The sequence below is a fragment of the Amblyomma maculatum genome, chromosome 8 (assembly GCF_055883805.1).
Source record: "Amblyomma maculatum isolate TAMU_Amacu chromosome 8, ASM5588380v1, whole genome shotgun sequence".
In the NCBI taxonomy this organism is placed as follows: Eukaryota; Metazoa; Arthropoda; class Arachnida; order Ixodida; family Ixodidae; genus Amblyomma; species Amblyomma maculatum.
Window position 1 is genome coordinate 121,161,584 of NC_139351.1, and position 27,960 is coordinate 121,189,543.

General features: G+C 43.7%; 1 protein-coding gene and 1 long non-coding RNA gene across 2 annotated transcripts in view; one reads left to right on the top strand and one right to left on the bottom strand.

The window, feature by feature from the left end:
- Positions 1-1,140: 1,140 nt before the first annotated feature.
- LOC146182376 (uncharacterized) overlaps positions 1,141-27,960 on the bottom strand; it is a 57,714-nt gene continuing 30,894 nt past the window's right edge. The window contains exons 7-20 of the mRNA XM_084577471.1: positions 26,339-26,430; positions 24,627-25,611; positions 23,448-23,651; positions 21,531-21,712; positions 20,805-20,866; positions 19,884-20,224; positions 18,585-18,760; positions 18,122-18,183; positions 16,551-16,825; positions 12,022-12,296; positions 7,588-7,649; positions 6,670-6,863; positions 4,993-5,147; positions 1,141-3,416 (exon numbers count right to left, since the gene is read on the bottom strand). Coding sequence (XP_084433597.1) covers positions 3,093-3,416; positions 4,993-5,147; positions 6,670-6,863; positions 7,588-7,649; positions 12,022-12,296; positions 16,551-16,825; positions 18,122-18,183; positions 18,585-18,760; positions 19,884-20,224; positions 20,805-20,866; positions 21,531-21,712; positions 23,448-23,651; positions 24,627-25,611; positions 26,339-26,430 — 3,389 coding nt within the window. The 3' untranslated portion in view covers positions 1,141-3,092. The remainder of the gene's footprint in view (positions 3,417-4,992; positions 5,148-6,669; positions 6,864-7,587; positions 7,650-12,021; positions 12,297-16,550; positions 16,826-18,121; positions 18,184-18,584; positions 18,761-19,883; positions 20,225-20,804; positions 20,867-21,530; positions 21,713-23,447; positions 23,652-24,626; positions 25,612-26,338; positions 26,431-27,960) is intronic.
- LOC146182377 (uncharacterized) lies at positions 8,947-27,704 on the top strand. The gene is made up of 3 exons (XR_014700348.1): positions 8,947-9,168; positions 18,578-18,775; positions 27,655-27,704. It is a non-coding gene; the product is annotated as an uncharacterized LOC146182377 (long non-coding RNA).

The following is a 27,960-nucleotide window of genomic DNA, read 5'->3' on the forward strand; positions in this document are numbered from 1 at the left end:
CATTTACCTGAAACAAATGTATTGAAAGAACATGTCATGATTTCCCTTATGCTAGCAACTTGGCTGTTTGTCTGTGCTGAAGCAATGTAGCACTGTAAATGCTAACCATGACTGCAGAGCTCCTAATGAGATCCTAGATTGCCTTGTTTGTTGTTATTTTTGCCCAGCTGTAAAAGAACAGGCGATGTATGCATGCAACCTAACTTTAAAATTTAATGACTTATCTCGACCCTTCCGGCTGCTTTTTGATGAAGACGAAAAGTAGGGCGTCCGTCTGCTGTGCGATGTCAGTGCTTGTTTAAAGAAGCCCAGGAGTCAAAATTTCCGAAGCCCTCCGCTGCGGCGTCTCTCATAGCCTGAGTCGCTTTGCGACGTTAAACCCCAAAAACCAAACCAACCAAATCAAATGACTAGAAGTTTCAATATGTGCTATGCCAACATCATTGACAGAGTAGTGTGATGTGAAGTTTTGGGCAGACGGACCTCTCATGCTTATTTGCTTTAGCTAATTTTAGCAAACCAAATGTTGTCATATTCGTGGGGCTGCTTATTTCACAGCTGCGCTGACGAGGAAAAAGTAAGAATAAAAATATATACCTAGTATGCAATAAAGCGTAAGGCTTAAAATTTTATTTTCAAGCAGATTTTACATACAAGTGGAAGTAGGGAACATTAGAATGAAAGAAACTTCAAGGCGAAACAGGGGAGACAAACTGCTTCCTAAACAATTAAATGCATTAGGCCTAACTAACTGGCTTCCAAAAATTATGTTGGATGCAGGGCTGCTACTTTCAAACCAGTATTTTTTTTAATTTCTTTTTGCTATTCGAAATGGAAGCCACGCTGAATGCAGACGCCGGCACTTTTTGATGTGGTCTATAAGCTCCCAGAATAATTTTTGTTGCGCTTGTTAGAGCGGTAAAAACTGCTCAGAGAGAGCCTCACATTCAGAGACTTTGAAATCCAAGGCTAAGTTGCATGGTGTGTCTAATTGAGAACATGCATAGCTGTGCCTTACTTGGTCTGATAGGTAACTGTATAAGTGTAACAGGCTTTGCAGAAAGTGGCATTCTAACAACAATGTCCGCGTCACATTGCTCACATTTGGTGTGATGCATTCTACTAAAGTAGTCTTGAGAGGAAAGTTGATGGAACGGAAATGCGTGACACACTTTTTCACTTTGCATCATATTTATTAGCTCATCTTGCAAACAAAACATGTAACTACTGAATTTGCTTATACTATGCAAATGAATAGCCTTTTGCTTAACCCATGATGATAAGGAAGAAGATGTAACTGTTGCTCCCTGATTGCACATGACATACTACTCATATGCATTGCTTCATTCTTGATGGGTATGACAATACGCAGAGAACACAAAAAAAACTCTCCTTGAAATTGTTATTTAACTTAGTGCTCTCATGTGCTCAGCTGCATTTTAGCATTTTAAATATAGCAGCCTGGCCGTATAAACTGTGCTCCAATTTTCTTGCTGTACTGCTTTGAGATTTATTAGTAAGAGAGGAACTAGCATATGTATACTATATGGTAAGTTGACTTCTTCCCGCTCTATATTCAACGTGCCTTTCGACAAGGAGCAGTACGTCCTTGCAAAACTCTTATTTACAAGCACACACTCATTTCTACAGGTAACTGTATCAAAACATCTCATGTGGCAGCTCACTTTTTCTCTCTTACAACATGCCAGATAAGTACAGATTTTAGTCTCTTCAGGATGAGTGTACCTTTGACAGAAAGCAGCCACCAAAAACCTCACTAATGGTATGAGATACTAGGACGCGCTCCCAAGTCCAATGACTACTTCACGAGGTCACACACACTGCTTGGCACTCAGTTCTCAGGTGGTCGCACTTGAAGCCCAACAAAAATGTCAAACGGAAGCAATTTTTCTGCACATGTCGTTTCTCTCGATGTGTTGACGTCCGTTCTTGCATATTCTTGAGGCTGCTGACTTGAATCGCTTCAACTACACTTGTCTGCTAACATTTGGCGTAAGTACTTTGAGTATCTACCAAGTACGCCCACTGAACAGTGGAGTCCCAACTTGCCAGGCAGTGGTGAGTGGGGGGGAGGAGGGGGGGGGGGGGGGGGCAAAAGTTAGCAAAATGTCTTTTTAAAGCAGTTGTTGCTAGCCTTCTGGCTCGCCCTTTTTTTGGCAACTGCAGAGCATGCTTTGAGTATGCCCTATTTTTTCTCTTGGCACATACAGTGAGTAGCAGTGTGCTCGGCTAACATGTGCATGTGTTCATTCTTTTGTTTTCTGCCTATTCAGAGGCACTGTGCGCAGCACCATTATCTTTTGCACCCATTGTGGCTACACTGGTCCTCACTACTACTTGTAGCCATTTCTGCTCCTAGGTAGTCTTTTTGACCCTGCTCAGGCTGCAGTTTGCTAGGCAAGCTAGCATAGCTAACCATGACAGGAGTTGAAGGGAAGCTTTGTCCTCTCTTATTAAAGTGTAGTCCCACTTTGTGGGACAATGTTTGCTACCGTATTCAGGTGTGACCAGGTAACCATGGTGAAGTGCTCTGGCACTGCCTCTGAGTTGTGGAATTTAATACGGTGAGCCTGCCCACCTTGTACCAGTGACCAGAAGCCTGAGTGTATTCCCTGCGAAAAAGAGAACAGCCTTACTGCTAGAATCTTTCATCAGCCTGCAGGCATACTTTTAAATGTACAGTTCCTCAATATGTTCCTGTACACCCACAGCAGTTCGGTAACAGCAGCCTTCTCATCTCGGCATGAAATGGAAGAATACCAAGGTGCACCTGATTGACTTGCAGGTGTACCATTACCATGGCAAAGGCGATTTCTCGACCTTGAGAGACACTAGGATGGGGTGCAGCTCAGTAGCTCCAAGCTGTTTGCGAGCAAGGCCGCACAGATGCCAACACTTCACAAAGGTGAACAAGGCGCTTCGCAAGGGCACTGAACCAGTGTGCTGATCCCAGCACACCCGATTGACCCGCAGGTGTGCTGGGTTTGAAAGAGTACCTCACGACTGCTGCAATGTCAATTCAATGGGCAGTTCGTTCCAGGCTTTCTGGTTCTAGCACTGCACCGAGGCATTCACTTGGGTGCACCGGTGTACTCTGGGTTGCTGTAGTCCACAAACACGCGCACAACCTCTCCAGAGTAACGACGCTGGTGCGGCATGAAGTAAAAGTCGGGGTTCATCTCCTGTGGCTGCCGCCTCTGAGCCGTGGCATATGGGTTGGTAGCAGGCGGCGGTGCCCGGGCTGGGCCGCGGTCGTAGGTGACGCTGGCGGCTCGAGGTGCACCTGCGGGTGGGCCTAGGTCCTCATCTGGCCGCAGGGCAAAGTTCTCGTAGCTGTAATTGCTGCTCGCTGTGGTGGAATAGTCCTTCCAGTGGGAGCTCGTCAGCAACTTCTCCTGCACAGCCAGCCCGAGCCAAAGGATTTTAGTCGCAACTCCACCATTCGTGACAGCCATCTGTGCAAGACTTTGCTTTGTATGGTTAAACAGTGGTTAGACAATAAGGGCATGACACTGATGTATAAGTACATGACAAGGAGAGGATGAGGAAGAAAGATGAGAGACATACGAGCGTTAAATTAGCACTTGTCTTTCTTCCTTGTCCTCGCCTTGTTGTGTCATTATACATCAATGGCATTTCTTACCAACAAACCCAAACTGCTAAATTAGATAATGAGGGTAGGTCTGAAGAAACAAAGACCACAAGCCCAATTCTTGGTTACCTAATTTCTTCAGTGTAGTTGGTTCAGCAGTTTGGCCTCTTTGTATTTCTTTCTTCATATGTTTGGTGTAGAAAGCTGCATATTTAATTTAACAAACTTAGAAATAATTCCACAGTTGAATTTGTATTATGTGCCATAACCTTAAGTTTGTGGCATCAATTTCCAAGCATTCGCTAAACCATCTGAGTGTAGCAGCTAGAGAGGCTTCTTTTTTTTCATCAGTTTCTTGCTTTCAGTATTCTTTGCATTCAGTGTTGCATTGTCTACAAAAGTAACTACAGGATGCAAAGTACCTTAGCTTTTTCGTGCTGTTGTGCATTGCCTTTATGTAAAAAATAAGCCCCTCAAATAGCCAAGAGGATTACATTCCATTCACCTATGAACAATTCACTGAGCGCAGTCTATTAAATCACTCTTACAGTACAGGAGAGCTTTGGGTGCAATTTCTATCAATTGCCATAGGCGATTTATGTTTTCACTCTTTCTTCCTGTACCAAAACAGTGTTTGTCATCCAGTCTGCATAACTGACATCACTGACAGGTTTAAATTTTCTGTCTTATTTACTAGATTCGTAGCAGAAGATTTTTGGACAGACTATAGAATCTCAGAAGCACGTCATGTCTGCATCTGTGCCTCCTTTTCCACTCCACAGAGCTCTGAAACTTCTAAAAAAGCACTGTGCCATATTTTTTTTACCGCAGTAATGCCTATAGGCATTGAAAATACTTATGGCTCTTTGAAAGCAGAATTGTAGATTAATTAAAAACAAATATACAGCATAACTGAACTGAGCTAACTTTTATAATTTCCAAATGTTTAAGAACCACCAAACCGTGCACAAATATGCAGGTGCATATAATAAACATTAAATGAATTTCACAACTTTACAGTGACATCTATGCAGCATTAGAGTTAGCCTTTAATCTATCTTTCCGACCGCTTCCTATATCTTTGGCAGCTGACGTTTTGACCTTGCTTTCATAACTCTTAAATTTAGTTAGAAATACAAGTACAGTTCTGCAAGCAGGAATGAAAATTAATCACATATTTTCACTCTTTACAGACAACAATGCAATCAAGTGATATGCGTCATGGTGCAGTGCTAACAGCGACCAACCATATAGAAGTGTACTGTGCGAGCACAACACTCCTAATGCTGCCTAATGCTGTTGTCACACTGATTAGTACATTGTTTTATTCCCATGGTTGTCCTCTAATGTGTGGCTCCAGGACATTTAAGAGTTCTCACCCTGTTTGGAGGAGGTGGCTGTGTACGAAGCTTCCTTCGACAAGCCATGGAGGCTGCTTGGACAAGCAGCAGAAAGACAAGGGCAGCAACAGCACCCACAATGGCATACAGCTTGATCTGTTCACTGGACGACTCTTCGCCCGATCCATCAGAGCCTGATAAAAAAAAAAAAGAAAGGTGTGGTCTCAGCAGCATATTGGGTGTCTACATTCCGAATCTACATTTTGGACTCCAGCAAACGCATCTACAAGCTGGGAACTTGAATGGAATCTAACAGTGTACAGCATTCCTTTGATAACAGCAGTAACAGCTGGACAAAGAACTATTTTAATGCACTGCTAGACACTAGAGGGAATAGCAAGCATACTGTTGAAAGCACTTTTTTGATTGAATAGATTTTAATTTGACTGTGTAATGAATTTCAGTGGTCAGAGCATTGCAACACAGTGGTAATAAAAGATGTAAATCTTTAAAAAATTTAAGAGAAAAACAAAATTACATTTGCAACATGGTGTGCTCCACATATTTAACTTCATGAAGAATAAATTATTCTCTCCATCTTCAATATGCATTTAGATATTGCATTCAGAAGCTTAACAGGAGTTCAAAATTAACATTTTGAGAAAATGACAAAAGAGACCGGGAGTTGCTTTTAATTATAGTGCGACTGCTGAAAATTTACAACAAAGAGCAGAAGGATTGTGATATGTAGGAGACAAGACCAAGTTTCTGGGCTTTAGGTGTTGACTAGCGAAGGCCATGTCTAGTCTGCCTGAGGGCAGAATGTGGGCATGACCTGCATCACAACGAAGACTGTTGCGAACAATCAGTGACAGGAAAGGCAGTCATGGAACGCCATACTGCACACATCTCGCAAAGTGAGCGGTATTCAGAGTTGAGTGTATGTAACTGTCTGTAGCACTAAACCTTCCTGTGGTACCTTTGTCCTCATCTTCGTCTAGTGGCATGCACCTGCTAGTAGTGGAACCATCACATATCCCACGCACCATTCATCCTTAGTGCATTCCTGTGGCTGTGAGCAGGTTGTCTAGTTATATTTCAGTTATTCAAGAGATTCCCAAGCCTGGGTTCATTAAAAGCATGAAATGAGAACTGTCAGTGTTTACTTTCATGCTAGGCTTCTGGATGACCAGAATTGAAGGATTGTCTTGGCGCCACTTAGGATTTGTGGTTGACATGGACGATAGCAATTGAAGCTTTATTATAATTTTTTTGTCAGTATGCGGCTTCCATTTCAAAAGCTAAGGGCTCAAGTTACTGAGACAAATGCGTGCATTGCAGACTGTCTTCACATGTTCCACGCAAAATTACTCCCGTTGTAAGGCTCTCAGTGCCTGTAGTTAACTAGTATAACTAGTAAAGATTGCTCGGCCACCTAGCTACAGCACCATGTCAGATACGGCTGTATTTGTCTGTGGATGTGCAGCACTTTCCCAGTACTGTTTAATAACATCGATACCAGATGAATTGGTACTTCGTTTGGTGCAGACTCAACTTGTTGAAGTTTTCAGCCTTCTTGGAGCGCAACGCACAGGCTGAACTTGCACTTCGTATTAGAAGCTGTGCGTTACACCACAATTTTATAGTGGTGAGAAACAGCGTGCAGCGAAAAAGGCATGCTGTTGACAAAGTTGGGTAGCAGCGTCACCAACTTGCCTGGCAAGGAAGATTGGCGCACTCGAGACTCTGGTGCATCACCCAAATGCAACTGGAGTGAGGCTGGGTTCACACGTAGACCTTCGAGGAGCTGCCCTGGAAGCAACGCAGTTCGCAGGCTCTCCTCCACAGCATGAACATCGCGGTTCGTTGGTAGCAGCAGTTGCATTTCTGCCACCACGCCATCAGGCTCCCTGTATGAAGATTATGCACCACAGTGCTTTTTTATTACCGTCCCCTTTACCCGGTAAGCATTTTATCATCAAATGGTGTTAGGTGAGTTGGCTTGGTGGTTTTTCCCAGATCTCCCTCTGACATGTTTGTTTAGCCTTGCTTTTGTTTTTCTTTTTTCTTTTCTTTTTTTTTTTTTTACTGTAAAAGTATACTCAAGTGAAAGAAGACTAAACAGCACTTTCGAAATTGTGACTTGTACAAAGTAAAGCATTGTCCTTTCCACATTGCCCTCACCTGTACTTTTGAAAGATCCATCGAATAATTTTCTGGGTTTTCTAAACTTGCAGCAAATACACTATATAGCTACTATGCTGTAGTGTTGTGGCCACAGGTCCGGCTGGAGAACTTTGACACTTATCCTTGGCTCTTAATTTATGTTCTGATTTTGTTTGTTTAAATAATAAATAGTTTCGCAAAATTCTAAATAATACATGCTTAGTATAATTGAATTACACACCTACACTTAACGTGCAAGAAATTAATTGCATCTCCCATTTTTCTTCACAGAAATGTGCTTATTCATAAGTATTCTATAAGGTGCACCATTTGTAGTGACAGTATCTTTAGCATAGTTTTATTTTATACTCCATCATGCAGCATATGCAATAAATGTAAACACTAAAGAAAAGCTGGTGTATTTGATAGGTCCTCCAACTGTCCTTGCTTCTATTTTAAATCACTTACCTTACAAGGCGTTTCAGCTTGAGCTGGTACTTCTCAGAAACTTCATTCAAAGCAGGCTCCAGCTGGAAATGAAAAAGCGTAGCAATATTGTTAAATGAAAAATTGTTTTCACACAGCATCATTAAATGTATTAGCTTGAGCACATCTGCTATTATGTGTCTTCTGCTTATCAGTGCTGATTTTTGAGCGCAGAAGATTGACTGCCAACTATGTATAAATATAAATACTCTCTATAAATGGCTGAAAGCATACCTAAGTGTCGGATGGCCTGCACTTTGATAAATGCGCATAACGCATATTTGTACTCTGTGTTGATGCATATGTTTAGAAATTCATTCAGCTGAAATGATTATGTTTTTGCCAAATTGAACTGCCTTGCAATATTAGCATATAAAATTAACATTCTAAAAGTAATTCAGATTAAGCTGTATGCCGCAGTCAAAATTCTCCATACAAAATTGTTGCGTTCTTTGTGCAGGCGAGGATCAGGATGACTTCGTGCAGACAGAGCAAGCTGGACTAGCAACACCCTAACACATCCTTGCCTTTAAAAGGTTTTGTATATCTTGTTTATTTGCCTCCATAGTTTAAAAAACACTTATTGGTGACAAATTCAGGTTCCTCATATGCGTGCAAGAACATTAATCTTGTCTTTGGTCCGAAACAACCAGTTTACTTAACTGAAAACTCTTCTTTTTTTTTTTCTTTTTTATGGTATTCTGCTACGCGCATGATTTGAAGTCAACGTTGCTCCCGTGATCGGCCTAGCGGCGCGCATCAGCGATTTCTAGGCTTGTACCACAACGCTAGTGCGCCAGTTCGCTTCATTTTCACTTCCGGAAATGTAACGCTTGTGGGTTGGCGCGTAACTGAATGCCGACCGCGGCTGATCCTTAGGCCGCGCGTCGCAGCATCGCAGTTAACGCCGCTCCGTGGTATGCGACTCTGCGCTGAGCAGACGATGCTCTCACATAAGGGACTACTTTGTGCGTAGTGATGCCGCGAATGCTTGAGCTGCATTATGAAAGCTACCATTTAAAAACTCGTACCACAGGCTTCAACACGGATGTTTGAAGTCCCAAACGATCAAACAAAAAAATTAAATGAGCACGCATAGTCGGCCGCGCAATGTCTCGCGTCGTTCAAAAGGCCCGCGCCTGCCCGCGCCACACCGGGCCACCCGCGAACTTTTTGCGTGTGCGCTCAGCTCAGCGTACTGCGTTAATTTTCTTTTTTTTTCCCCGCAGCGCACTTGACTAAAAGCTCTAAAAACCGGTGCGTACCTTTCTGCAAAAGAAAGAAGCATACAGCTGTCCCGTGAGACGAGCCCGGTGAGTTTCTCTACTAGGGGGTCGGGGCCGTAATGGCCGTCACGCTTGGCCATACGTGACAGAATCGGCGGTAATAGCTAGCGCTTCGACCACTTGCTCTTGATCTCTTCAAAGCACGCAGAATTAACACTAATGGCGCACGTTACAGGTGATAATCCCCTATGCTGTGATGCATCCCAAGTAGAAGCGGGCGTGCACAAATCGACAAAGCGCGGCAAGACGGAAAGCACGAAAGCGGCTCATCCACTGTGTAGGCGCCATTCCATTGCTTCAGTACTACAGAGCCTAGACTACATTTCGTACTGAGCATTTCATCCTGAGCCGTGTGTGTCAGAGCCCAATTCAAATGAATCTCTAGCAGAAGAATTAGCGGAACCTATTTCGGCGCAAAGCACCTGTAAATGTTTTCATGCTGCAAACCATACAGCAGAGTCTTGGCAAGGTGGTTCCCAAGATGGACAAGTAGGGAAAAGTGGATTCTTAAGCGTATCTTATGAAGGCCAGACCTATTTTTGCAGCGCAATTCTTGAAGTTTCCTTCTTTATGAAAATAAGGGTCGAGGTTGCACTCTAACGCAAACTTTTTGTACGTGCCCCCAGCCTCATAATTTGGCCCTTGACACGACGAAGCTAAAAGGAAGTGGGAAAGGACCACCACCCACGACAGTATTTGTTCTAGGTTTCTTTGAGTGGTGAGACAGATGGCAGTTGCAGATCAGCAGGTGAAAATCACTAACTAGTTCTAACATAGCCAAACTGTATGGTTCAAGCATCTCTTCAATCGGGATATTTCCATCTGGTAGTATTATGGCCAGCCAGGTTTATCAAAGAGATGTCTGAGAGCACTGCCAAGTTAAACCAAGAACAATAAAACTAGTAGTGGTTCAACTGGTTAAGCCAAAGGTCGAGTGATACCTGTTTGTTAGTGACATCAGATGCTTGGGTACTCGTGATTTTCCAGTTCCTGACTACTTGCTGACAGGGCTCAGCTTCTGCTCTGATAGGAAGTAGTGTTATGGTTACATGACCTGACCTTGCAAGCTCCCTCCATCGTTTGTTTTATGTCTGAGAGCACTGCCAAGTTAAACCAAGAACAATAAAATTAGTAGTGATTCAACTGGTTAAGCCAAAGGTCGAGTGATACCTGTTTGTTAGCGACATCAGATGCTTGGGTACTCGTGATTTTCCAGTCCCTGACTACTTGCTGACAGGGCTCAGCTTCTGCTCTAATAGGAAGTACTGTTATGGTTACATGACCTGACCTTGCAAGCTCCCTCCATCGTTTGTTTTTTTTTTTTTTTTTTTTTTTTCGAAGAGTTTGCCACAAGGCATAAGTTGAGAAAGGGGGAATGGGATGCAGGAGACCATCGTTTGTTTTTGGAAGACGACACTAACCATCAGTCTGTTCTTTCACTGTTCTCTCACAATGACACCGTGCGCACGTTTAACGTTCGGCCTGTGTGTAATAGGTAGGTAAGATAGGTAACAAAGGCATGAATCAATTGGTGCTTTTCGCGAAGGGAACGTGACATGCCTGAATGTGAAGCGTTTTACAGAACTCAGTTTCGCAGGGTTTGTTTGCCGTTGCTGCTCATAAAGTTCTTCTAAGCGCCCAGCTCACTGAGTTTGGAAGCAGGCAAAAGCAAAAGCATATACAACAAGCGTTAGCTACTGCAGCACACAGCGGTTTGCTTGCGACACTTTCAGGCCTGTGCGCTGAAAAGATTATAAAACTGGCGAACTTCTGGACAGCGTGAACAGTTCGTGCTCGAGGCTCTGGACGCTTCCGTGTGCAATGAAATTCAAGACAAGAAAGTGAAGTTGCGCGATTCCAATGTCTTAAAGCTGCTTAGAGATCAGCTACAGAGCTTGTGTCATTGTTTAATGCATAATATTGTCTGCAGGAACACGAAAAATACCCAAAATGCGCACGGAACCTAACTCAGTATAGCCGCCGGCACGGCGCTACTTTTCCGAGAGCTGTGCTAGTGGGCAGAGCTGGGCTGCCCGAGAAAAACTGAATGCCGACTCCTCTCAGTAAGTAGTCTGGGACTGCCTGGGACTGAAAACTGAACATGCCTAGATTGAGAACCCCTAGCCTAGTAGTAATGTGCCTTACTCGGCATCCAAAAGGTCTGGAAGGTTGATTCGTATGCCATCCTCCCACCTCGAATGAACGACCCAATTTGGCTGCTGCTTCCAACTGTGACAGCATGTTATTCATTTCGTCACACATTGACGAATGCGCGCTCGGCCATCTCACTTGCCAATTACCACTTGCCATGATCATTCACGATCCGACGTGCCCGTCTTCTAATCCATGGCTAACTCAGCAGCAGCAGAGTGTGTTTATACGTGATTCAGTGAATTACACAAAGTGATATACGTGAACTCGTGACCTCATGAATCACGTCATTCTTTTATACATAGTGTTTGTCTAGATCACGTCACTTAAGTTCAAATGTTAAAGGACAACAGAAACCAAATTTTGTTGGCATTTTTATTTTTGTTAATGATGGGTAAGACATTCCTATATAATGGATCACCACGCGGTTTTCGCCGTCGACTACAAAGTAATTTTTAATTGAATTTTCTTTTCTCGCCAATTTCGGTTTCGGTTTCAGCAGCTGAGAGATGGCTGTGACGTCACTATCAAGTCTAGGTCACGCGAGGCATGAAAAAACAGCGATATAATCGCTGACTCTTCGTCTTTTGTAATTCCAGTCCTTGAGACATGCTGGCTTTAGTGTTCCGGTGAATTAAAACGACCCAGGAATGATTATATCGCTGTTTTATTCATCCCTCACGTGACCTAGACTTGACTTTGACGTCACAGCCAACGCTCGGCTGTTGAAACCAAAACCGAAGCTGGTGAGAAAAGAAATTCTATTATAAATTATTCAGTGGCCGTAGGCGAATAGTGAATATCATGGGGCGATTCATGTGCAGTAATGCCTTGCGCATCATTGCACAAGATAAAACACGAACTCAAAAATGAAGTGTCTATACTCCTTTAAGGTCATGAGACAACACTGACATTACTGTGGTTTGCCAAATGCCTGGCACAACATGAAACATGGCTATAAAAAGGCATGCTAGCTCACCCCTTTCGTCAGCTGTTGTGAGAGAAGTGAGTACGGCCGTGACCCACGCACTCCGTAGCTGGCTTGCCACGGTTCCAGCACTTGCAGCCGCAGGTGATACTCTTCCAGGCTGGGAGGGGGCACTGTCGTCGGTGCTGAAGGCTTCCGCGAAGGCCCCCCCTTTGGTGTGTAGCGAGGCGGAGTGAAGCTTGAGTCATCGGCCGTATCTTCTGCTGGCGACGATGGCTTTGCTCCTCCCACCGGTGGCGATGGTCGTGAAGCTGGTTTTGTGCTACCTGTGCCAGACGGCCATAAGGAATGTGAGGAAACTATTACCGGTTAAACTGCAACTGTGTCGCAATGCAACACGTGCATGCAAATAAGATGTGATGAGGAAGATAGGCAAGTGCTCAGTTATTTGGAAATAGAATTGTATGCTGGCACAGTACAGTGTGGCTGACACGTTAGTTTTCAAGTCTGGCAACATTCAGTCAAAAGTATTTGTATGGGTTTGCAGTTGATCTGTCTCAGGTTCGCGTCAGTACCAGTATACATGAGCTTAACTTTCCATCATGTTACATCTTTGCGCTTGCCTGCCCAACTGTTGCAACATTTAGCATACAGTAATTTGTAGTGTAAAGTGTTACAACTTTTTTAGTGATTCCATATATAGCATATCTCCCTATATACTATATATCCCCCCCCCCCCTCTCTCTCTCTCTCTCTCTCTATATATATATATATATATATATACACACACATATCACAATCATCATCAGCCTGACTATACCAACTGCAGGGCGAAGGCCTCTTCGATATTTCTCCAATTAGCCCGGTTCTGTACCAGCTGCATCCACTTGACCCCTGCGAACTTCTTAACCTCATCTGCTCACCTAACCTTCTGCCGCCCCCTGCTAAGCTTTCCTTCCCTTGGAATCAGTTTGTTACCCCAAGCGACCATCGGTTATCCTCTCTTCGCACTACAGGTTCTGTTATCCTCTCTTCGCACTACATGTTCTGCCCATGCCCATTTTTTCTTCTTGATTTCTACTAGAATGTCAGTAACTTCAGTTATTTCTCTTGCCCACTCTGCATGCTTCCTATCTCTTAATGTTACCCCTACCATTTTTCGTTCCATACCCCTCTGCATTGTCATCAACTCAAGTAGAACCCTCTTCGTTAGCCTCCACGTTTCCACCCCATAGGTGAGTACAGGTAAGATGCAACTGTTGTATACTTTCCTCTTGAGCGATATCGGTAAACTTTTAGTCATAATCTGTGAGTGCTTGCCAAATGCGCTCCATCGCAATCTTATTCTTCTTCTTATTTCCTTTTCATGGTCCGGGTCTGCGGTTACTACCTGTCCTAAGTAGATGTATTCACCTACTACTTCCAGTGCTTCGCTACCTAAAGTAAACTGCTGTTCCTTCCCGAGGCTGTTGAACATTACCTTAGTCTTCTGCATATTGATTTTCAAGCCTACCTTTCTACTTTTCCTTTCTTGGTCACCAGTCATTCTTTGCAGTTCATTTCCCGAGTTACTTAGCAAGGCAATTTCATCAGCAAATCGCAGGTTACTCCATCTACCCTTATCCCTAAATGCTCCCATTCCAAGTCTCTGAATACTTCCTCTAAGCAAGCTGTGGGAATTTTGTTACTTTCTTTATGCAGAACTATGGTTGCTGTGCAGCCACTATATATATCTTCCAGCACTTTCACATACAGCTCGTCTACCCCCCCAATTTCGCAATGCCTGCATCACTGCCGAGGTTTCTACTGAGTCAAATGCTTTTTCGTAATCAATAAATACAATGTATAAGGGCTGGTTATATTCCGAACATTTTTCTATCACCTGGTTAATGGATGCTTGATCCTTTGCTTGATTGCAGTCTAAGGTTGTCCCGATTCGATTAGCGATTACCTTAGTAAATACCTTATACGTAACAGACAGTTAGCTGATTGGTCTGTAATTTTTAAGGTCCTTAGCGTCCTCTTTCTTATGAATGAGGATAATGCTTGCGTTCTTCCATGATTCTGGTATTGTCGATGTCACCAGGCACTGTGTATACAGGGTGGCCAGTTTTTCTAGCACGATATCCCCCCCATCTTTCAACAAATCTATAGTTATCTGATCCTCTCCAGCTGCTTTCCCCCTTTTCATCGTTTCTACTGCTTTCTTAACCTCGTCCTTCGTCACTAGTGGAAAGTCTGACTTTTTCCTTACCGCCAATCTCATTACGGTCCTGACTACTTTGGCTACCGTAGAGATCCGTATAGAACTCCTCGGCTACTTTGACTATCTTGTCCATATTCGTGATGATGTTGCCCGCCTTGTCTCTTAGTACATCTGATTTTTATCTATGCCCAATTTCTTCTTTACAGCATGCTCAATTTTCTCCACGTTATACTTCCCGATATCGGCAACTTTACGCTTATTGATTAGCTTTGATATCTCTGCCTATTCTATCTGGTCTGTTGGATTGGAGGCTTTCATACTCTGGTGTTTCTTAATCAAATCTTTCGTCTCTTTAGACAGCTTACCGGTATCCTCTCTAACTATCCTACCGCCTACTTCTACAGCGCACTCAGTAATAATATCTCTTAAGTTATTGTTTATTGCTTCTAGAGTAATGTCGCATCCTCGGTTATAGCTGAATATATATTCTGTAGCGAGATCCTGCACTCTTCTGCCCTCCTCCGCACCGCTAATTCGTTGATGGACTTCTTTCTTACTAATCTGTTGCGTTCCTTCAGATTTAGACTAATTCGGGACCTCACCATCCTGTGGTCACTGCATCGCACTTTCCCGATTACTTCTACATCTTGCACAATGGCGGAGGTTGAACACATTATGAAGTCAATTTCATTTTTAGTCTCCCCGTTAGAACTTTTCCATGTCCATTTCCGGTCCTTCCGTTTCTGAAGAAGGTATTCATGATTCTTTGGCTATTGCTCTCTGCAAACTTAACTAGTTATTCCCCCCTGCTATTCCTAGAACCAATGCCATAGTCACCTACTGCCTGGTCTCCTGCCTGCTTTTTCACTACCTAGGCATTGAGGTCACCCAAAATAGTATCGTATACTGCGTCTTTACTTTTCGCATTGCCAATTCTACATCTTCGTAGAAGCTTTCAACTGCCTGGTCATCATAACTACATGTAGGAGTATAGGCCTGTACAACCTTCGGTTTATACCGCTTATTAAGCTTAATTGCGATGCCTGCCACCCTCTCATTATTACTATAGAGTTCATCTATATTACCCGCTATATACTTATTGACAAGGGAACCTACTCCGAGTTTTCACCTCTCCGGTAAGCCTCAAGTGCATGCCCATCCTTCAGTACAGTATATGCCTCATTCGGCCTCTTAACCTCACTAAGCCCTATGACATCCCACTTCATAACTTCTAGTTCCTCTAACAGCACTGCTAAACTAGCTTCACTAGCTAGGGTTCTAGCGTTAAACGTTGCCAGGGCCAGTTTCCAATGGCGGCTTGTCCCGAGGAGCCAGGAATTCTTAGCACCCCCTGCTGCGTCACAGGTCTGACCGCCGCCGTGATCAGTTGTTCCGCAGCCGCTGGTGGCTGAGGGCCGAGGTTTTATAGGACTAATCATGGCAGGTTGCAGCCAATTACTGCACCAGGGTGGCCAAATCCTGTTCTGGTGAGGGAGTGCACTGCCAGAGGTTTTCACCGGCATCACGTCGCACCCCAAACCTGTTTATGCAATTCCGTCGACATGCGGATTTTTTTTTTTATCCGGTGGAGAATTGCGCGGCACCGGGATTCGAACCCCGGTCCTCTTGCATGCGAGACAGAGGTTCTATCGCTACACCACCGCTGCTTATATATATATTCCTATATAGTATATATTCTTGTGAGTGCTTGACGCATATTTCAGTACGCAATGGAAATTCAGAGGCAGGCTCACACCTCCAATCTTTCGGTACTTGGTTGTTCCAGCTTGAGATCAAGGTTGCAGTTATTGCACCTACAAACTAGCATCCAGGCCGTTGCACTTCACTGGCCTTGGTACTATTTGATACACAAAGCTCGTAATCTATTACAGTAAAGTGGCTAATTTTACTCATTGGGTGACAGCCCAAATGGGAAGATTTGGCCTAGAACAAACAGCGTGCACTACAAAGGCTGCCTCACAACTCGAGTGTATACCTTTTCATTATTAATTAGCTTCGAGCGGGTTTTTGGAAGTTTTTAAGTGTTTTTCATTTTTCTGCCAAGATCATCAAACAGCAATGCAACATGTTTTCTTCATGAGAACTTTTAGAGAGACGCATAGCAGAGCCGAGACACAGTGTAGCTTTACCATGGAAGCCAGTTAGGATCTTTCTAGCTTTGGCATGAACAGTGTGGGCGGTAACCATAAGACTGGCACACAACTCAAGGGAAGTAATTGAGTAATTACTCATAATAATTGAGTAATTACTCCCTTATTAGAACTCAAGGGAACTTTTTCATCTGATGTTATTTTGTCACTAAATGAAGACTGCCTGATTAGCCGTGCTGACGTTTGAAGAGTGTCACTCTTACCCTGTGGATGGCAACCAGTGAAGCAAATGGCTTCCTTAGAAATCAGAGGCCGCTGCTCGTGCTTGCGGATCTTCTTGGAGACGGCATTGAAAACACCGCCGTGAGTTGGAAACACCAAGTACAGGCACTGATCCAAGTCCAGGTCGTAGCCGACATCTTCTGAATAGCGCTGCCGCGCAAAGCTCAGTGTGGTGCGGCCGTCACGTCGGTGTCCTGACATGTTGGCCACATCTTGAACAGGGTCCAACAGGGGCGGCTCGTATCCTTCCATCCATCTGGAAGACAAAGACCATTTGCTTGAAACGTGTTTGGTCACGTGTTAAGCTGAAACTAATGACAGAGACACTAGATGGGAATCCACTTTGTACATGACACCAAAAAAGCGGACGCCATACGAACGCTAGAAACTTGCACACTCGTTCACAGCAATGTCAACAGATTAATGCACACCCCATACCTCTACTCCAAGGATTATATGATGGATGACACTTGGCATCCATAGTAATCCTTTACCCCCAAGAGACAATACCGTGTACAACTTTCAGTGCGAAGTAAACACCATGTAGCACTGCTATGGACTAGATGTACCAGAATTGGCATGCAACAGAAGGTAGCAGCAATACCTGTGGCAATATTGATAAGTAGTTGGCAAACCAAGATGATACAAGGAGTGAAATACAAAATCTGATTGGCTTCGATCTTGGGAAACAGAAAAATGTAGTTAAAATTAAGTATGAAAAAAAACTATGAGTTAGAATCCTCACGGCATATAATTAATGCGACATCAAAAAAGAATAATCATGGTATGGTAAAATCACTCTAAAATATCAGTAAATGAACAAAATGTTCACTAGATGTTCAGTCATTAGGCAACAGTTAGGACCACTTATTTGAGTCACACAGATCTACAACCAGGTTGTTGCCTTCAAGTCAAATGTGCTAACGCTTTTGAAAATTTGTGAAGGCAGACATGGGAAATTGGGTATAAACATCGTTAAAAAATAAATACTTCCATGTTAACTAGCTCGATACGTGGTTACCTGACATAAAAAGCCTATTTCTGTGTAACATGTGCACAGCCCAAAAATTATAGGCTGTGTATTGTGTTCTTACACTGAATTATAGGCAGCATATTTTACTTCCAGGTTGCATGTGGCAGCTGGGACAAAACTTTACTTCTTTGCCATTCACATGCCTTGAAAAATTTTGCTGCCAAGTGTACATGTCTCTAGTTCTAATTGAAGCAACAACAGTTGATTATATTCATTATATTCATTCACTCACCCCGCCGGGGTGGCGCAGCGGTTACAGCGCTCGACTACTGTGCCCAAGGAAGCGGGATCGAATCTCGGCCTCGGCAGCTGCTTTTCGATGGAGGCGAAACGGAGTGGCGTCCGTGTGCTGTGCAATGTCAGTGCACATTAAAGAACCCCAGGTGGTCGAAATTTCCGGAGACCTCCACTACGGCGTCTCTCATAGCCTTAGTCGCTTTGGGACGTTAAACCCCACAAACGAAACCAAACCAATATTCATTCACTCAGACTGCCCGATCATCGTTAAAGGTAACTTACACATCCATGATGAAGTATCGTCCAGTTTCTTCGACCCAACCCAAGATGGCATCTGTCTTTGGCTGCAAAGAATAAAAGAAAACAAATCCATCTACCAGTGCTTAAAAAAAACTAGCATAATTATTGTACTACAACTACTGCAAGCACTGTGACCTAACCCAGTGGTGAATAAACGTCTAAATGTATAATTGTCTTCATGTGTAAGTATGAAGTGCACGTCTGCTTGTTATTCATTATCAGTTCAGCACATACGACAATGACGAGAGTAGACACAGACGTAGCACTGGACTATAAATGAATGCAGACAAGGTAAACGCTAGGGGATGTTGGTTAGACATTCACTTGTTACTGATGGGCGACAGTCACAGCAAAAAGCAGCTGAAGATTGTATCTTTCAAGGTGTCTCGTAAAACTTAGTGGATATCTTATACAACACGCTTCGTTTCTGTTTTACAGTGCTCACCATAGCCTTGTTCGTGGAAAAGCCAATGCCCGTCCACTTGTTGCTGCGCGTGGTGATTGTGAAGAAGACCTGGTCAGATGACGCCTGATAGTTCCAGCTGGCCGTGTACTCGCAGTCATCAGCCGCGCAGGAGTCGGGGAAGCGCCATGAACCCGAGCAAACATCTGCGCTGCTCCCTGCGCCGGGCCAATGTGAGTTACACATTGAGTGGACGTGCCATCCATCAAAATTATTCTTTGACATGCAACAAGCACTTGTTAAGAGCAAGCCCTTTAAAGCAGTAGTGTGGAATTCTCCCTTTTGGATTGCTGCTGGGCAGAGTGGGCAAGAGAGGGTTGCAGATGGCAATCTGTCATTGCGTGGCACCAGACACTGGCCTAGTCAAATGAAATCTGGCTTCGTTGCTATACCTTAGCACTTTTGTCCATGGCTAAAGTTTGTTCGTTCTCTATTCTGGCCATTGATTCGACTCGATCCCAGAAACGTTTATTGCTAAGGTCTTTGGTCTGTGCACTGGATGAAGTTCTTTGCTATTAGCTTCCATACAGCAGGCTGATAGCAAAGATATATTTCATGCTGAGCTCTACAGGATGACTTGCAGAATTCTTAAAATACCTTTAAGCAGGTCATCCTTTACATCAAGGTCACCTCTTTTTTCACCACCTAGGGGCACACCTTATGAAGTGCCTGCAGTGCTGAAGTGCACAGCCAATGATATGCCACTATGCTAAATCCCTTTATCTCTAAGAGAGTTGGCTTTCAGACATAATAACAGGGTATTTAGCACTGTCACACTGCAGCGATGACACGCTCAGACGACTCCCAATGCACATGCACCAACTCCACAATGTTTTTTGTTTCATCTCATCCTTCTCGTCAACTCTCTCGAGGCCACCTCGGCCCCACTCACATGACGTTACCTGAACTAGGGAACGTGCTGCCACTCCATGGTGATGATCAACCCTCCTAAGAGCCAGCGCCCTCTCGTGACGTTGCCTGGAACTACATTCTCCGCTGCCACACTGTCCTTCTAACGACGCAACACAGACATACACAAGAAAGAGGATACCACGGGTGCACTTTTTCTCATATGTGTTTTTGTTGTCTATACCTTTTATCTCCTTTATCGTTTATGTGCTGAACAAACCACATGCACTCCCTTTGTAAATGGCGCTGCTCAGAAATGGGTGTCTCATATTTAGTGATATATAAACTATATGTTATAATAGCTAACAAGAGTGATTAAAGAGTTTCTTAAAATCAAGTCAACATTATAGCTTCTCAGCTGCAAAGACTTACCTTCAGGCCCACGCTTTGCAGGTGGTAGCGATGGTGGTGGTGGTGGTGGCTTCTTGGCTGGTGGCTCACGGCAGCCATGCAGGCACAGTGTTGTCTTTGAGACAGCTGGGTTCTGTGCGTGATGACCTATCTTGCGCAGCACACTGTTGTAGGTGCCACCCGCAACAGGGAAGACCAAGTGCAGGCAGTGGCCATCGGTGAAGGCAAGGTCGTGCACGGTGTCGCCGGTGTCGAACTTTCGTGCGAAGCGCAGGGTGGTCACACCGTCAACATGCTCAGCACTTACGTTGAAAAGGTCAGAGCGGATGTCGTTTGTGGGCTCCTTGTAGCCAGACAACCACCTGCGACACGTGTTAGGTGCAGGCACGTATGATTGCTTCCGAGTTGGTCATTAGCATTGTCATCATTTGAGTCAACTTTACTGCTGGACAAAGGCAGTGATGTTCTTTGCTAACCAGAGCCATGCCGTTTGGCTGTACAGTGAAGTTGTATCTGACGTCATTGCTGCTGCTGTTTCTTTAGCAAAAAGCTTACAGCAAACTGCATTAGGTACACACCACTGAACAAGGAAAAAACGAATATCGCTTCCTAGACGTAGGTTCATTGTGACCCCACATTACTCGGGTGTTACCATTCATTGTGCCTACTCTGTTGCAGTGTTTTGTTTTGACAAAAGGCTTCAATCCATTTTGTGATAATGAAAATTATGAAGTGAATGCTGAAATAAGTACACGTAACCACTTGCTTTTAAAGTCGCTGGCTACTGCAGTCTAGTGTTTGATCAGAAACCCTTTCTGCTTGTAAATGCTGTAGTTTATTAGAAATGCTGCCAATTACAGCTTCGACACCTCTATGACCATAGCTTTGCTGCACAGTGTAATGTTTTTGGCTGTGATGCAAAATGTTTGTGTAGACACTCACATGTCATAGACGTAGAAACGCCCATTCTTCTCCACCCAGCCAATAATGGCATCCGTGTTGGGCTGGAAAGAAAAACCAAAAGAAATACCATTAGGTCAGAAAAAAAGAGACATGCAGCATGTAATGTTCACACATTTTGTGCTTACTATATGCTACACATGCACACAAACTAAGCTAACGTAATACATACCGCAACCTGTGGTACAGAACTGGACGCAGATCAGATTTTGTCAACCCACAAGCATGTGCTTGTAGCGTCAATTGCACAAACTATCAAGGTACAGAGGTACAAAGTCTCTTGCAACTGTACTTCGTGCTTTTTATTTGTCACATTGGCCTACCTTCAATTCCAGCATCAACTCCTAAATTACCCATGATTTTAGAGCAGTCCAGATTTCTTAAATTAAGTGTATCTATTTACTAAACGTCGGCTATTATAAACAGTTTTGTTGTGAAATCAACATTATGCCAGGTTTCAGCTCGTCACGTATGCCACGGCCGCGGCCATGAATGACCTTGAACAGCCGTGAAGAAGGAGAAGAAAAACAAGAATGTTCGGTCACCCGCAACTAATTCTTTCGCTCCAAATTTGGTTCAGCAGCGTTGAATCTTTCTCATTTATTTTTATCCATTAGAAATGTGCAGGTTGCAGAAGCAGAATTCTAAAGCAGAAAATTCACCACAAATTTTGTCGTTCTGGCCGAGCTTTAACAGCCCAAAGCTCACCATGCGGCGATCTTCTGAGAATCCGAGGCCAGTCCATCGGTCAGCAACCTTGGTCCGGATTTCAAAGGACACTTCTTCCGTGTGTGGATTGGCCAGCCAGCTGGCGGTGTATGCGCAGCTGTCACCTCGGCAGGTCGACGGATAACGCCACTCGCCCTGGCATGGGTCACGTCGTGTCTCTCCTGCGCGCAATAATAGCGTTACCAGTACTTCTGCCTCTGCTAGTCCTCTGTTTCTGTACTAGTTCGGAGCTAGTTCTTGATAGAGAGCAGCCAAGCTTTTTGCCTCTTCGAGTATGAAGTGACAGCAGAACTATACTGCACAACCGCAACCATCACATTGATTAGGGCATGTTAACATGTCAATTGCAAGCACCATGAACTGCAGAGAGGGTACCCTTACAGCCGTTAGCTTTTAAGGTAAAAGCCTTACTTGGCTCATGGTAAGAGTAGCGTGGACAAGATCTGTCTGTGAGATTCCGCGAGGTATCTGTGAGGTTCTGTTTAACCTTTAAGAAGAATAGTGATAGTCAGTGATAGTTAAAGACGTTTAGTGATCATGAGGATAGTGAGTGATGATGATAGTGACAATTTATGATGGCAATGACAATGATGATGTCAATGATGACAATGTGATTGTGTCCAGCAGTCTCTCTTTCTTTCTGTCTCTCTCTTCTCTCTCTCGAGGAATCAGGGACGTTCCAAGTAAAGCATTCAGCTAAGTTGGTGTTTAGTGTACCATAAACCCATAGGGTGGGTTTAAAAATAGTTCAGTTGTTGCATTCTCAATGCTCCATATTATAAGCTGCATGCAGCACTATGCATGCTACTGCGACTTGAACCTATTAAAGTAGCCTGCACTGCATAAATTTGTTGACACCTGTCATTCCCTAGATGTGGCTCCACCAATGGGAAGGAATGGGCACCGCTATTCAGCTGCTGCACACAGAAGTGAATGGTGGAGCACCACACTGCAGCAAACCTCTGCAGTGCTGTGTTTGTGTAGGCTTTCTGTGCTATTTTAGCCAGTAAATAAGACTCGCTATATCTTCCACACAAACTTCAGAACTATCTTTCCAGTTGCTTGTATTTAATTGCCTGAAATATTAGTTTGGCACTGTTAAGTTATTTGAGTGACTATTTGCTGTGTTTTTGCAGCACTGATTATATGATACAACTGTAGTCTACACCGTGCTGCAGACAGCTTGCTAGGAAAAGTTTAAAATGACTAAATCTGCAAATGAAATTTTGCTTTCTTTTCTACCCATGAAACCGATACCTTTCTAATTAAAGAAAAACATTCTATTTATTTATTTATTTTTTTCATCAAGAAGCTGTATGATTGTGCTCATGTTCTGCTGCTATTTCAGTCGCTTATGATCCTTCACAATGCTATGGTGTTGCAAATTCAATCTCTTAAAACTTTACTGAACCTGTTGTAAAAAAATTATGGAGTGCATTTAAGCTGCGCCTTAAAAGGTACGACGCAACAGCGTAGGCTACCAACCCACATATATAAAGCCCTCTTTAACCAAACCATAGCCTGCATGGCCTAGGGGTAATGTGAATGCAAGGGTCTTGGCAGGCAGCTTGCGATATCACCTTCCCATATCAAAAGAAGATCCCCGAGTCAGTAGCTCCTGCCAAACAATGTCAGGCAACCGTATGTCCAGTCAGTGCATGGCCATGTCAGCAGTCAGATACCCCCTGCCAGCGCCATGCTCATGTTCCGCGCACAATGCTAACACCGGCGTTGACGCCAGCATTGGATTTTCGTTGAATGGAACCTTTAACACTATCACGTTAAAAAAGGACTGCAGGGCCAGCTAATATTCCAACATATAGAATTATAAAAGATATGCGTATATCCCCGCACGTGGAATTAGAATGGACATAAGTGTGTGCGGGCGTTGCCTACCATGGAAGTTGAGGACGGCAGCACCCCTCTGGTCCTTGTGGCCGTGGTACTTGAGCTCGTCAGTTCGGTAAAAGTCGAGCACGCTGGCATGACCTTCGTCCAGGCCCGTTTTGGGCGAGTGCACGTAGTTGCCATGCTCTTGGCCTTGTGCCCAGATGAGAAGGGTTGGTGCATTCTTGAGTGGTTGATCTGTCAGCTCATTAGCTGTGCGCATGAAGAGAGAACATACATAATCAGCAGTAAGTTCCCAGAAGGACGAAGCACTGTAAACATTTTGAAGGCCAGTTACAACTAAATATAACTGAACTTAGCAGCAAAGCCAAAAATTTGTGAGTTACTTGAGCGATAGCAGATGTTGAACAAAGGCTCCGAGTAGTGACATCAGGCTGGTGGCAGGCCATATATCAAAGAAGTTCCGCACATCGGGGAATTTAGGTATGAGTTAGCGTAGCCATGAAAAAACTTGCCTGTTACGATGGCAACATCATATCTGTATAGTCCAGCTGCCTTGCACCATAGCCGGTTGCCTAAGCTGTCAACCTTAGCGCATTTTCTTTTCCATGTTTTTTTTATCAAAGCAAACCTATACTTTCTTGGAACACTCTCTTTTGTTTGTTCTTTCACACATCTAGACTGGTGGCTACTATAGTTGTGAAGCATCACGAAATAAAAAAATGCTTTTAAAACTGCTTAAAAAAAGTAAAGATTCAGTTAGCAGGAACTTGCATAGCCCCTGCTTCTGCCACACCTACATTTCTGCATTAGACATCTTCATATTTGGATATGGCTGGAAGAGGTCTGTTATTATTACAAAACGGCAATTGAAGAATATATTTATACCTGTTTGTTCCTCTGAGCCATCTCCTTTTCCTTTTTTTTTTCACCTTACCTTACCTATGGTGTGTATAAGGCAAGATAAGCTTGAAACAGTTTTTTTAAGCCTGGCTTAACAGGCAAATAAAAAGCCTTTGCATCATTTTTTTTAATTTAATGTGGGCCATTGCGGGAAGCCTGATTAGTGCTGCAAGCTACCTGTGTTTGTGTAAATGTGTGCAGTGTTCTGTAGCTGCCATGACCCCTTTATATATGTTAAGGGAAAGAGGTGGCAGCAATCTAGGACTTAGAATTGGCGAATTGCTTGCAGTTAGTGATGTACTGTGTGAATACGCTTCAACTCACCAGCAAGAGGTTTCCGAAAGAAGACCACAGTTGTATCATCTTCCTCATAAGCAAATGCAGCTGAGAGGTGGTCCTGTCCACCGTAGAAGGCATCTGTACGGGGTGTGGATCGATCTCGGGTGTACATGTCCAGCACTCGACTTAGGTTGCCTCTGGCTGCTCCGACCACAATGTCAGTGCAATCCATTGGGTGAAAGTCTGCACGAGGAGTGTAAGGCCCGGCTGGGGGGTATCGACCTGTGCCCACATTAAGACTACGACCTTCAGCTTTGCCAACAGGTGCCTTGGATCCTGGTTTTGGTTCTGGTTCCGGCTTAGGAGCTGGTTCAGGCTCTGGCTTTGGTTCAGGTTCTGGCTTTGTCTCTGCACCTGGTTCGGGCTGTGGTGTGGGCTCAGCTTTTGGCTCTGGTGCTGGCTCTGGTGCTGGCTCGGGGGCTGGCTCAGGGGCTGGCTCAGGCTCAGGTTTTGGTGTATGGTCTGGCTGTGATCCTGGCTCTGGTTTAGGCTCTGGCTCTGGTGATGGCTCTGGTGCGGGTTCTGGTGCAGGTTCAGGTGTAGGTTCTGCTGTTGGCTCCGGCGTAGCATTCTGCTCTGAAGCTGACCGAGATGTAGGCTCTGCAACTGGCTCTGGTGTGGGCTCTGGGACTGGCTCGGGCTCTGGCTTGGGCTGAGGGCTGTCTGCTTGTTCCTGCTCATTGGAAGATGCTGGCTTTGGCACTGGCTCAGCCGTAGGCTCAGGTGCTGGCTCGGGTGTCGGCTCTGGTGTTGGTGCTGGCTGCGGTTCTTGCACGTGAGCTGGTTCATCGTGCTCCTCAGTTGTGTCATCATCGTAGTGGGTGTCAGGAGGTGCCTGGCGCTTTGAGCGTTTCTCTTCACTCGGCAAAAGTGGAAATGCCTTGCATGCATCCGTGGTGTCCTTGGGCCTCCAGCCAACAGCGGCATACGATGTGCCTTTGACCTTCATGATCATCTCGATTTCTGAACTCTGCAACAAGAGATCGCAAAATGTCATGACGTGACATGCTTTTGATCTTGCTGTTGTTTGTCAGCATTTTGCCCTTAAATTGCAGCACATGAACCTACTATTTGAAATAGAAGTGCTCAACTAGCATACTGCAAGAGCAAAAAAAAAATCAGAACATTTGCATGTTTTGAAAACATAACCGAAACCACGATCAAGAAATTTTGAGGTGTGTATTAGGACATCTCAGGCATTTTATGTACTGCATTATGGTTAGTCAATTGGAACATTGTTTCTGGCCATGAATCTAGTTTCGGTTTCGGTTTGCAGTTCTTTCTTTTCAAAAATAGTTCTTGTACTTGGAATTTCGAAAAACAACTTTTGTGTCATTGTCAGGACAAACTGGGGAATACAATGTAATCGATAACTCAAAACGATGAAAAACCATTGGAATTGTCCTTTAAGCGGTAGTGAAAGGATTTCACAGTTTCTTTTTTTGATGCAATGATATTCATGCTATGAAAATATTCATGCTATAAAAAGAAAGTTCTTTAATACAAAGAGCAGAGGAAACATATGTTCGTTATACCTTTAGCCCAGTGAAACCCTCTCTCTAAGAAATTCATGTTAAATCTGCTGTAAAAAAGTGCGCACGCCTACGATGCATTTCTTGGTGAGCCAAAGCAAGAATATCACATTTGAGAGGTAACTGACATTTCTTCATCTAGACAGAACATCAGGAAATACTTACAGGGAGGATTTTCCAGAACAAAGTGAATTTTTCTGACAGCTTCCGACTACGGTACTCTGACCACTTGAGGCCCCCTCGGGTGACTGGAGATTCTGCACGTGGGTGGAAAGCATAAGGTATAATCTACAATAATAGCACTTCAAGCTGATATGGCTGGTGTCTTGTATGGCCTTGAATGTTTGACCATCATTCAAGATCAGTCAAGTCTTTTTTTTTTTTCTAGCCCCCAAGTCCTATTGACATCTGTTGACATCTCATGAACGGCATAGAGATGCAAGACCATGTAATACATGCAAATTCAGGCTATACAACTAAATTAAAAATCAAAATAGGTATCAGCAGAACTAATCCAAGCCCCCCCCCTATGAGAAAACACTCACCAATGTAGTATATGAATAATAGCTCTTTTACCCCCTAAAAGCCTGCCAGAAATACCAGTATAAGTTATAACATATATTATCTCACTCTCCAGCAACAGCTGCTGAGCTGTGTATTGCAGCACGAGAGTATTCTTCAACTGTGCATGGTAGATACTATGCAAGACATTGTGGAGAGAGTATCGAAAGGTAGCAGCCATTTTTTTCTAGCAAGCTTACTAGGCAGCATTTATTGTTTTTCCCGCAGTACTTATGTGGAGCGGGGTGTCCTTCTCTATTGAGCTTATCTACTAATTGTCTTATCATTCTTGCATGAAAAAATGGCATCAAATGTCTGTAATGTAAAAGTTTGTGCTGTTTTACAATTATGATTGTTTGCCAACTAGCCCAAATGAACATTCTGCTTAGACATCAAATGTCGTTTTTGCAAACCGTCTCCTTATAATGATTATGCATGATTTATACTTCCTGCTTTCCATTACTTTCCAGTTACTTAAACTATTGACACTGGAGAATGGAAAATGTCTGTTCTTAAAGGTTTGGTTTTTAAAAGCCACCTGTTATTTATTTATTTATTTGTTTGAAATACACTAAAGGCCTAGTAGGGCATTACATAGGGGGGGATGTGGAAGCAAATCAGTGTAGAACAAAAACAGGATAACAGATGATGTTATGGTGGTATGTGAGGGAAGTATATAACTAGTCAAGTAATCTTTATACAAAATTAAGGGATCCAAAATTTTTAAAGAAAGGCAAGTTTTTAGAAAACACAACGGTCCTCGGGTGATATCAAAAGAGTGACGCTGATTGTATAGTTAAGGAGTACACTGCATTAAAGGTGCTTACAGTTTCTGTGTAACAGTGTGAAGCTGCCTATCAAGGTGACCTTTTTTTTTAACTTATGTGCACACTACAAATTTTATGAAATTTTTTTTCCAGCTGCTAGACCAGCTGCTTTACAGTCTGAAGGATGAGCTCCAATTCTGCAACTACAACATGCCACCTAAGATAAAAAGGAGAAAACTCAAATGTTTTCTGGTGCCTACCATAGACCCTAATATAGCTCCAGGGCTGATGAGATTTCAAAGCAAGTTATCCTTTTGGTGTGAAAGCATTACGTCACAGGGTCAATCAGAAAACCAGCGGGCATCTGAAAAGCTGCGACCTTTGGCCTTATAAACAAACAAACAAACAAACAAACAAAAAAAAAAAAGGTAAGTCAGAGTGGGTCTGAACCTGGTAATT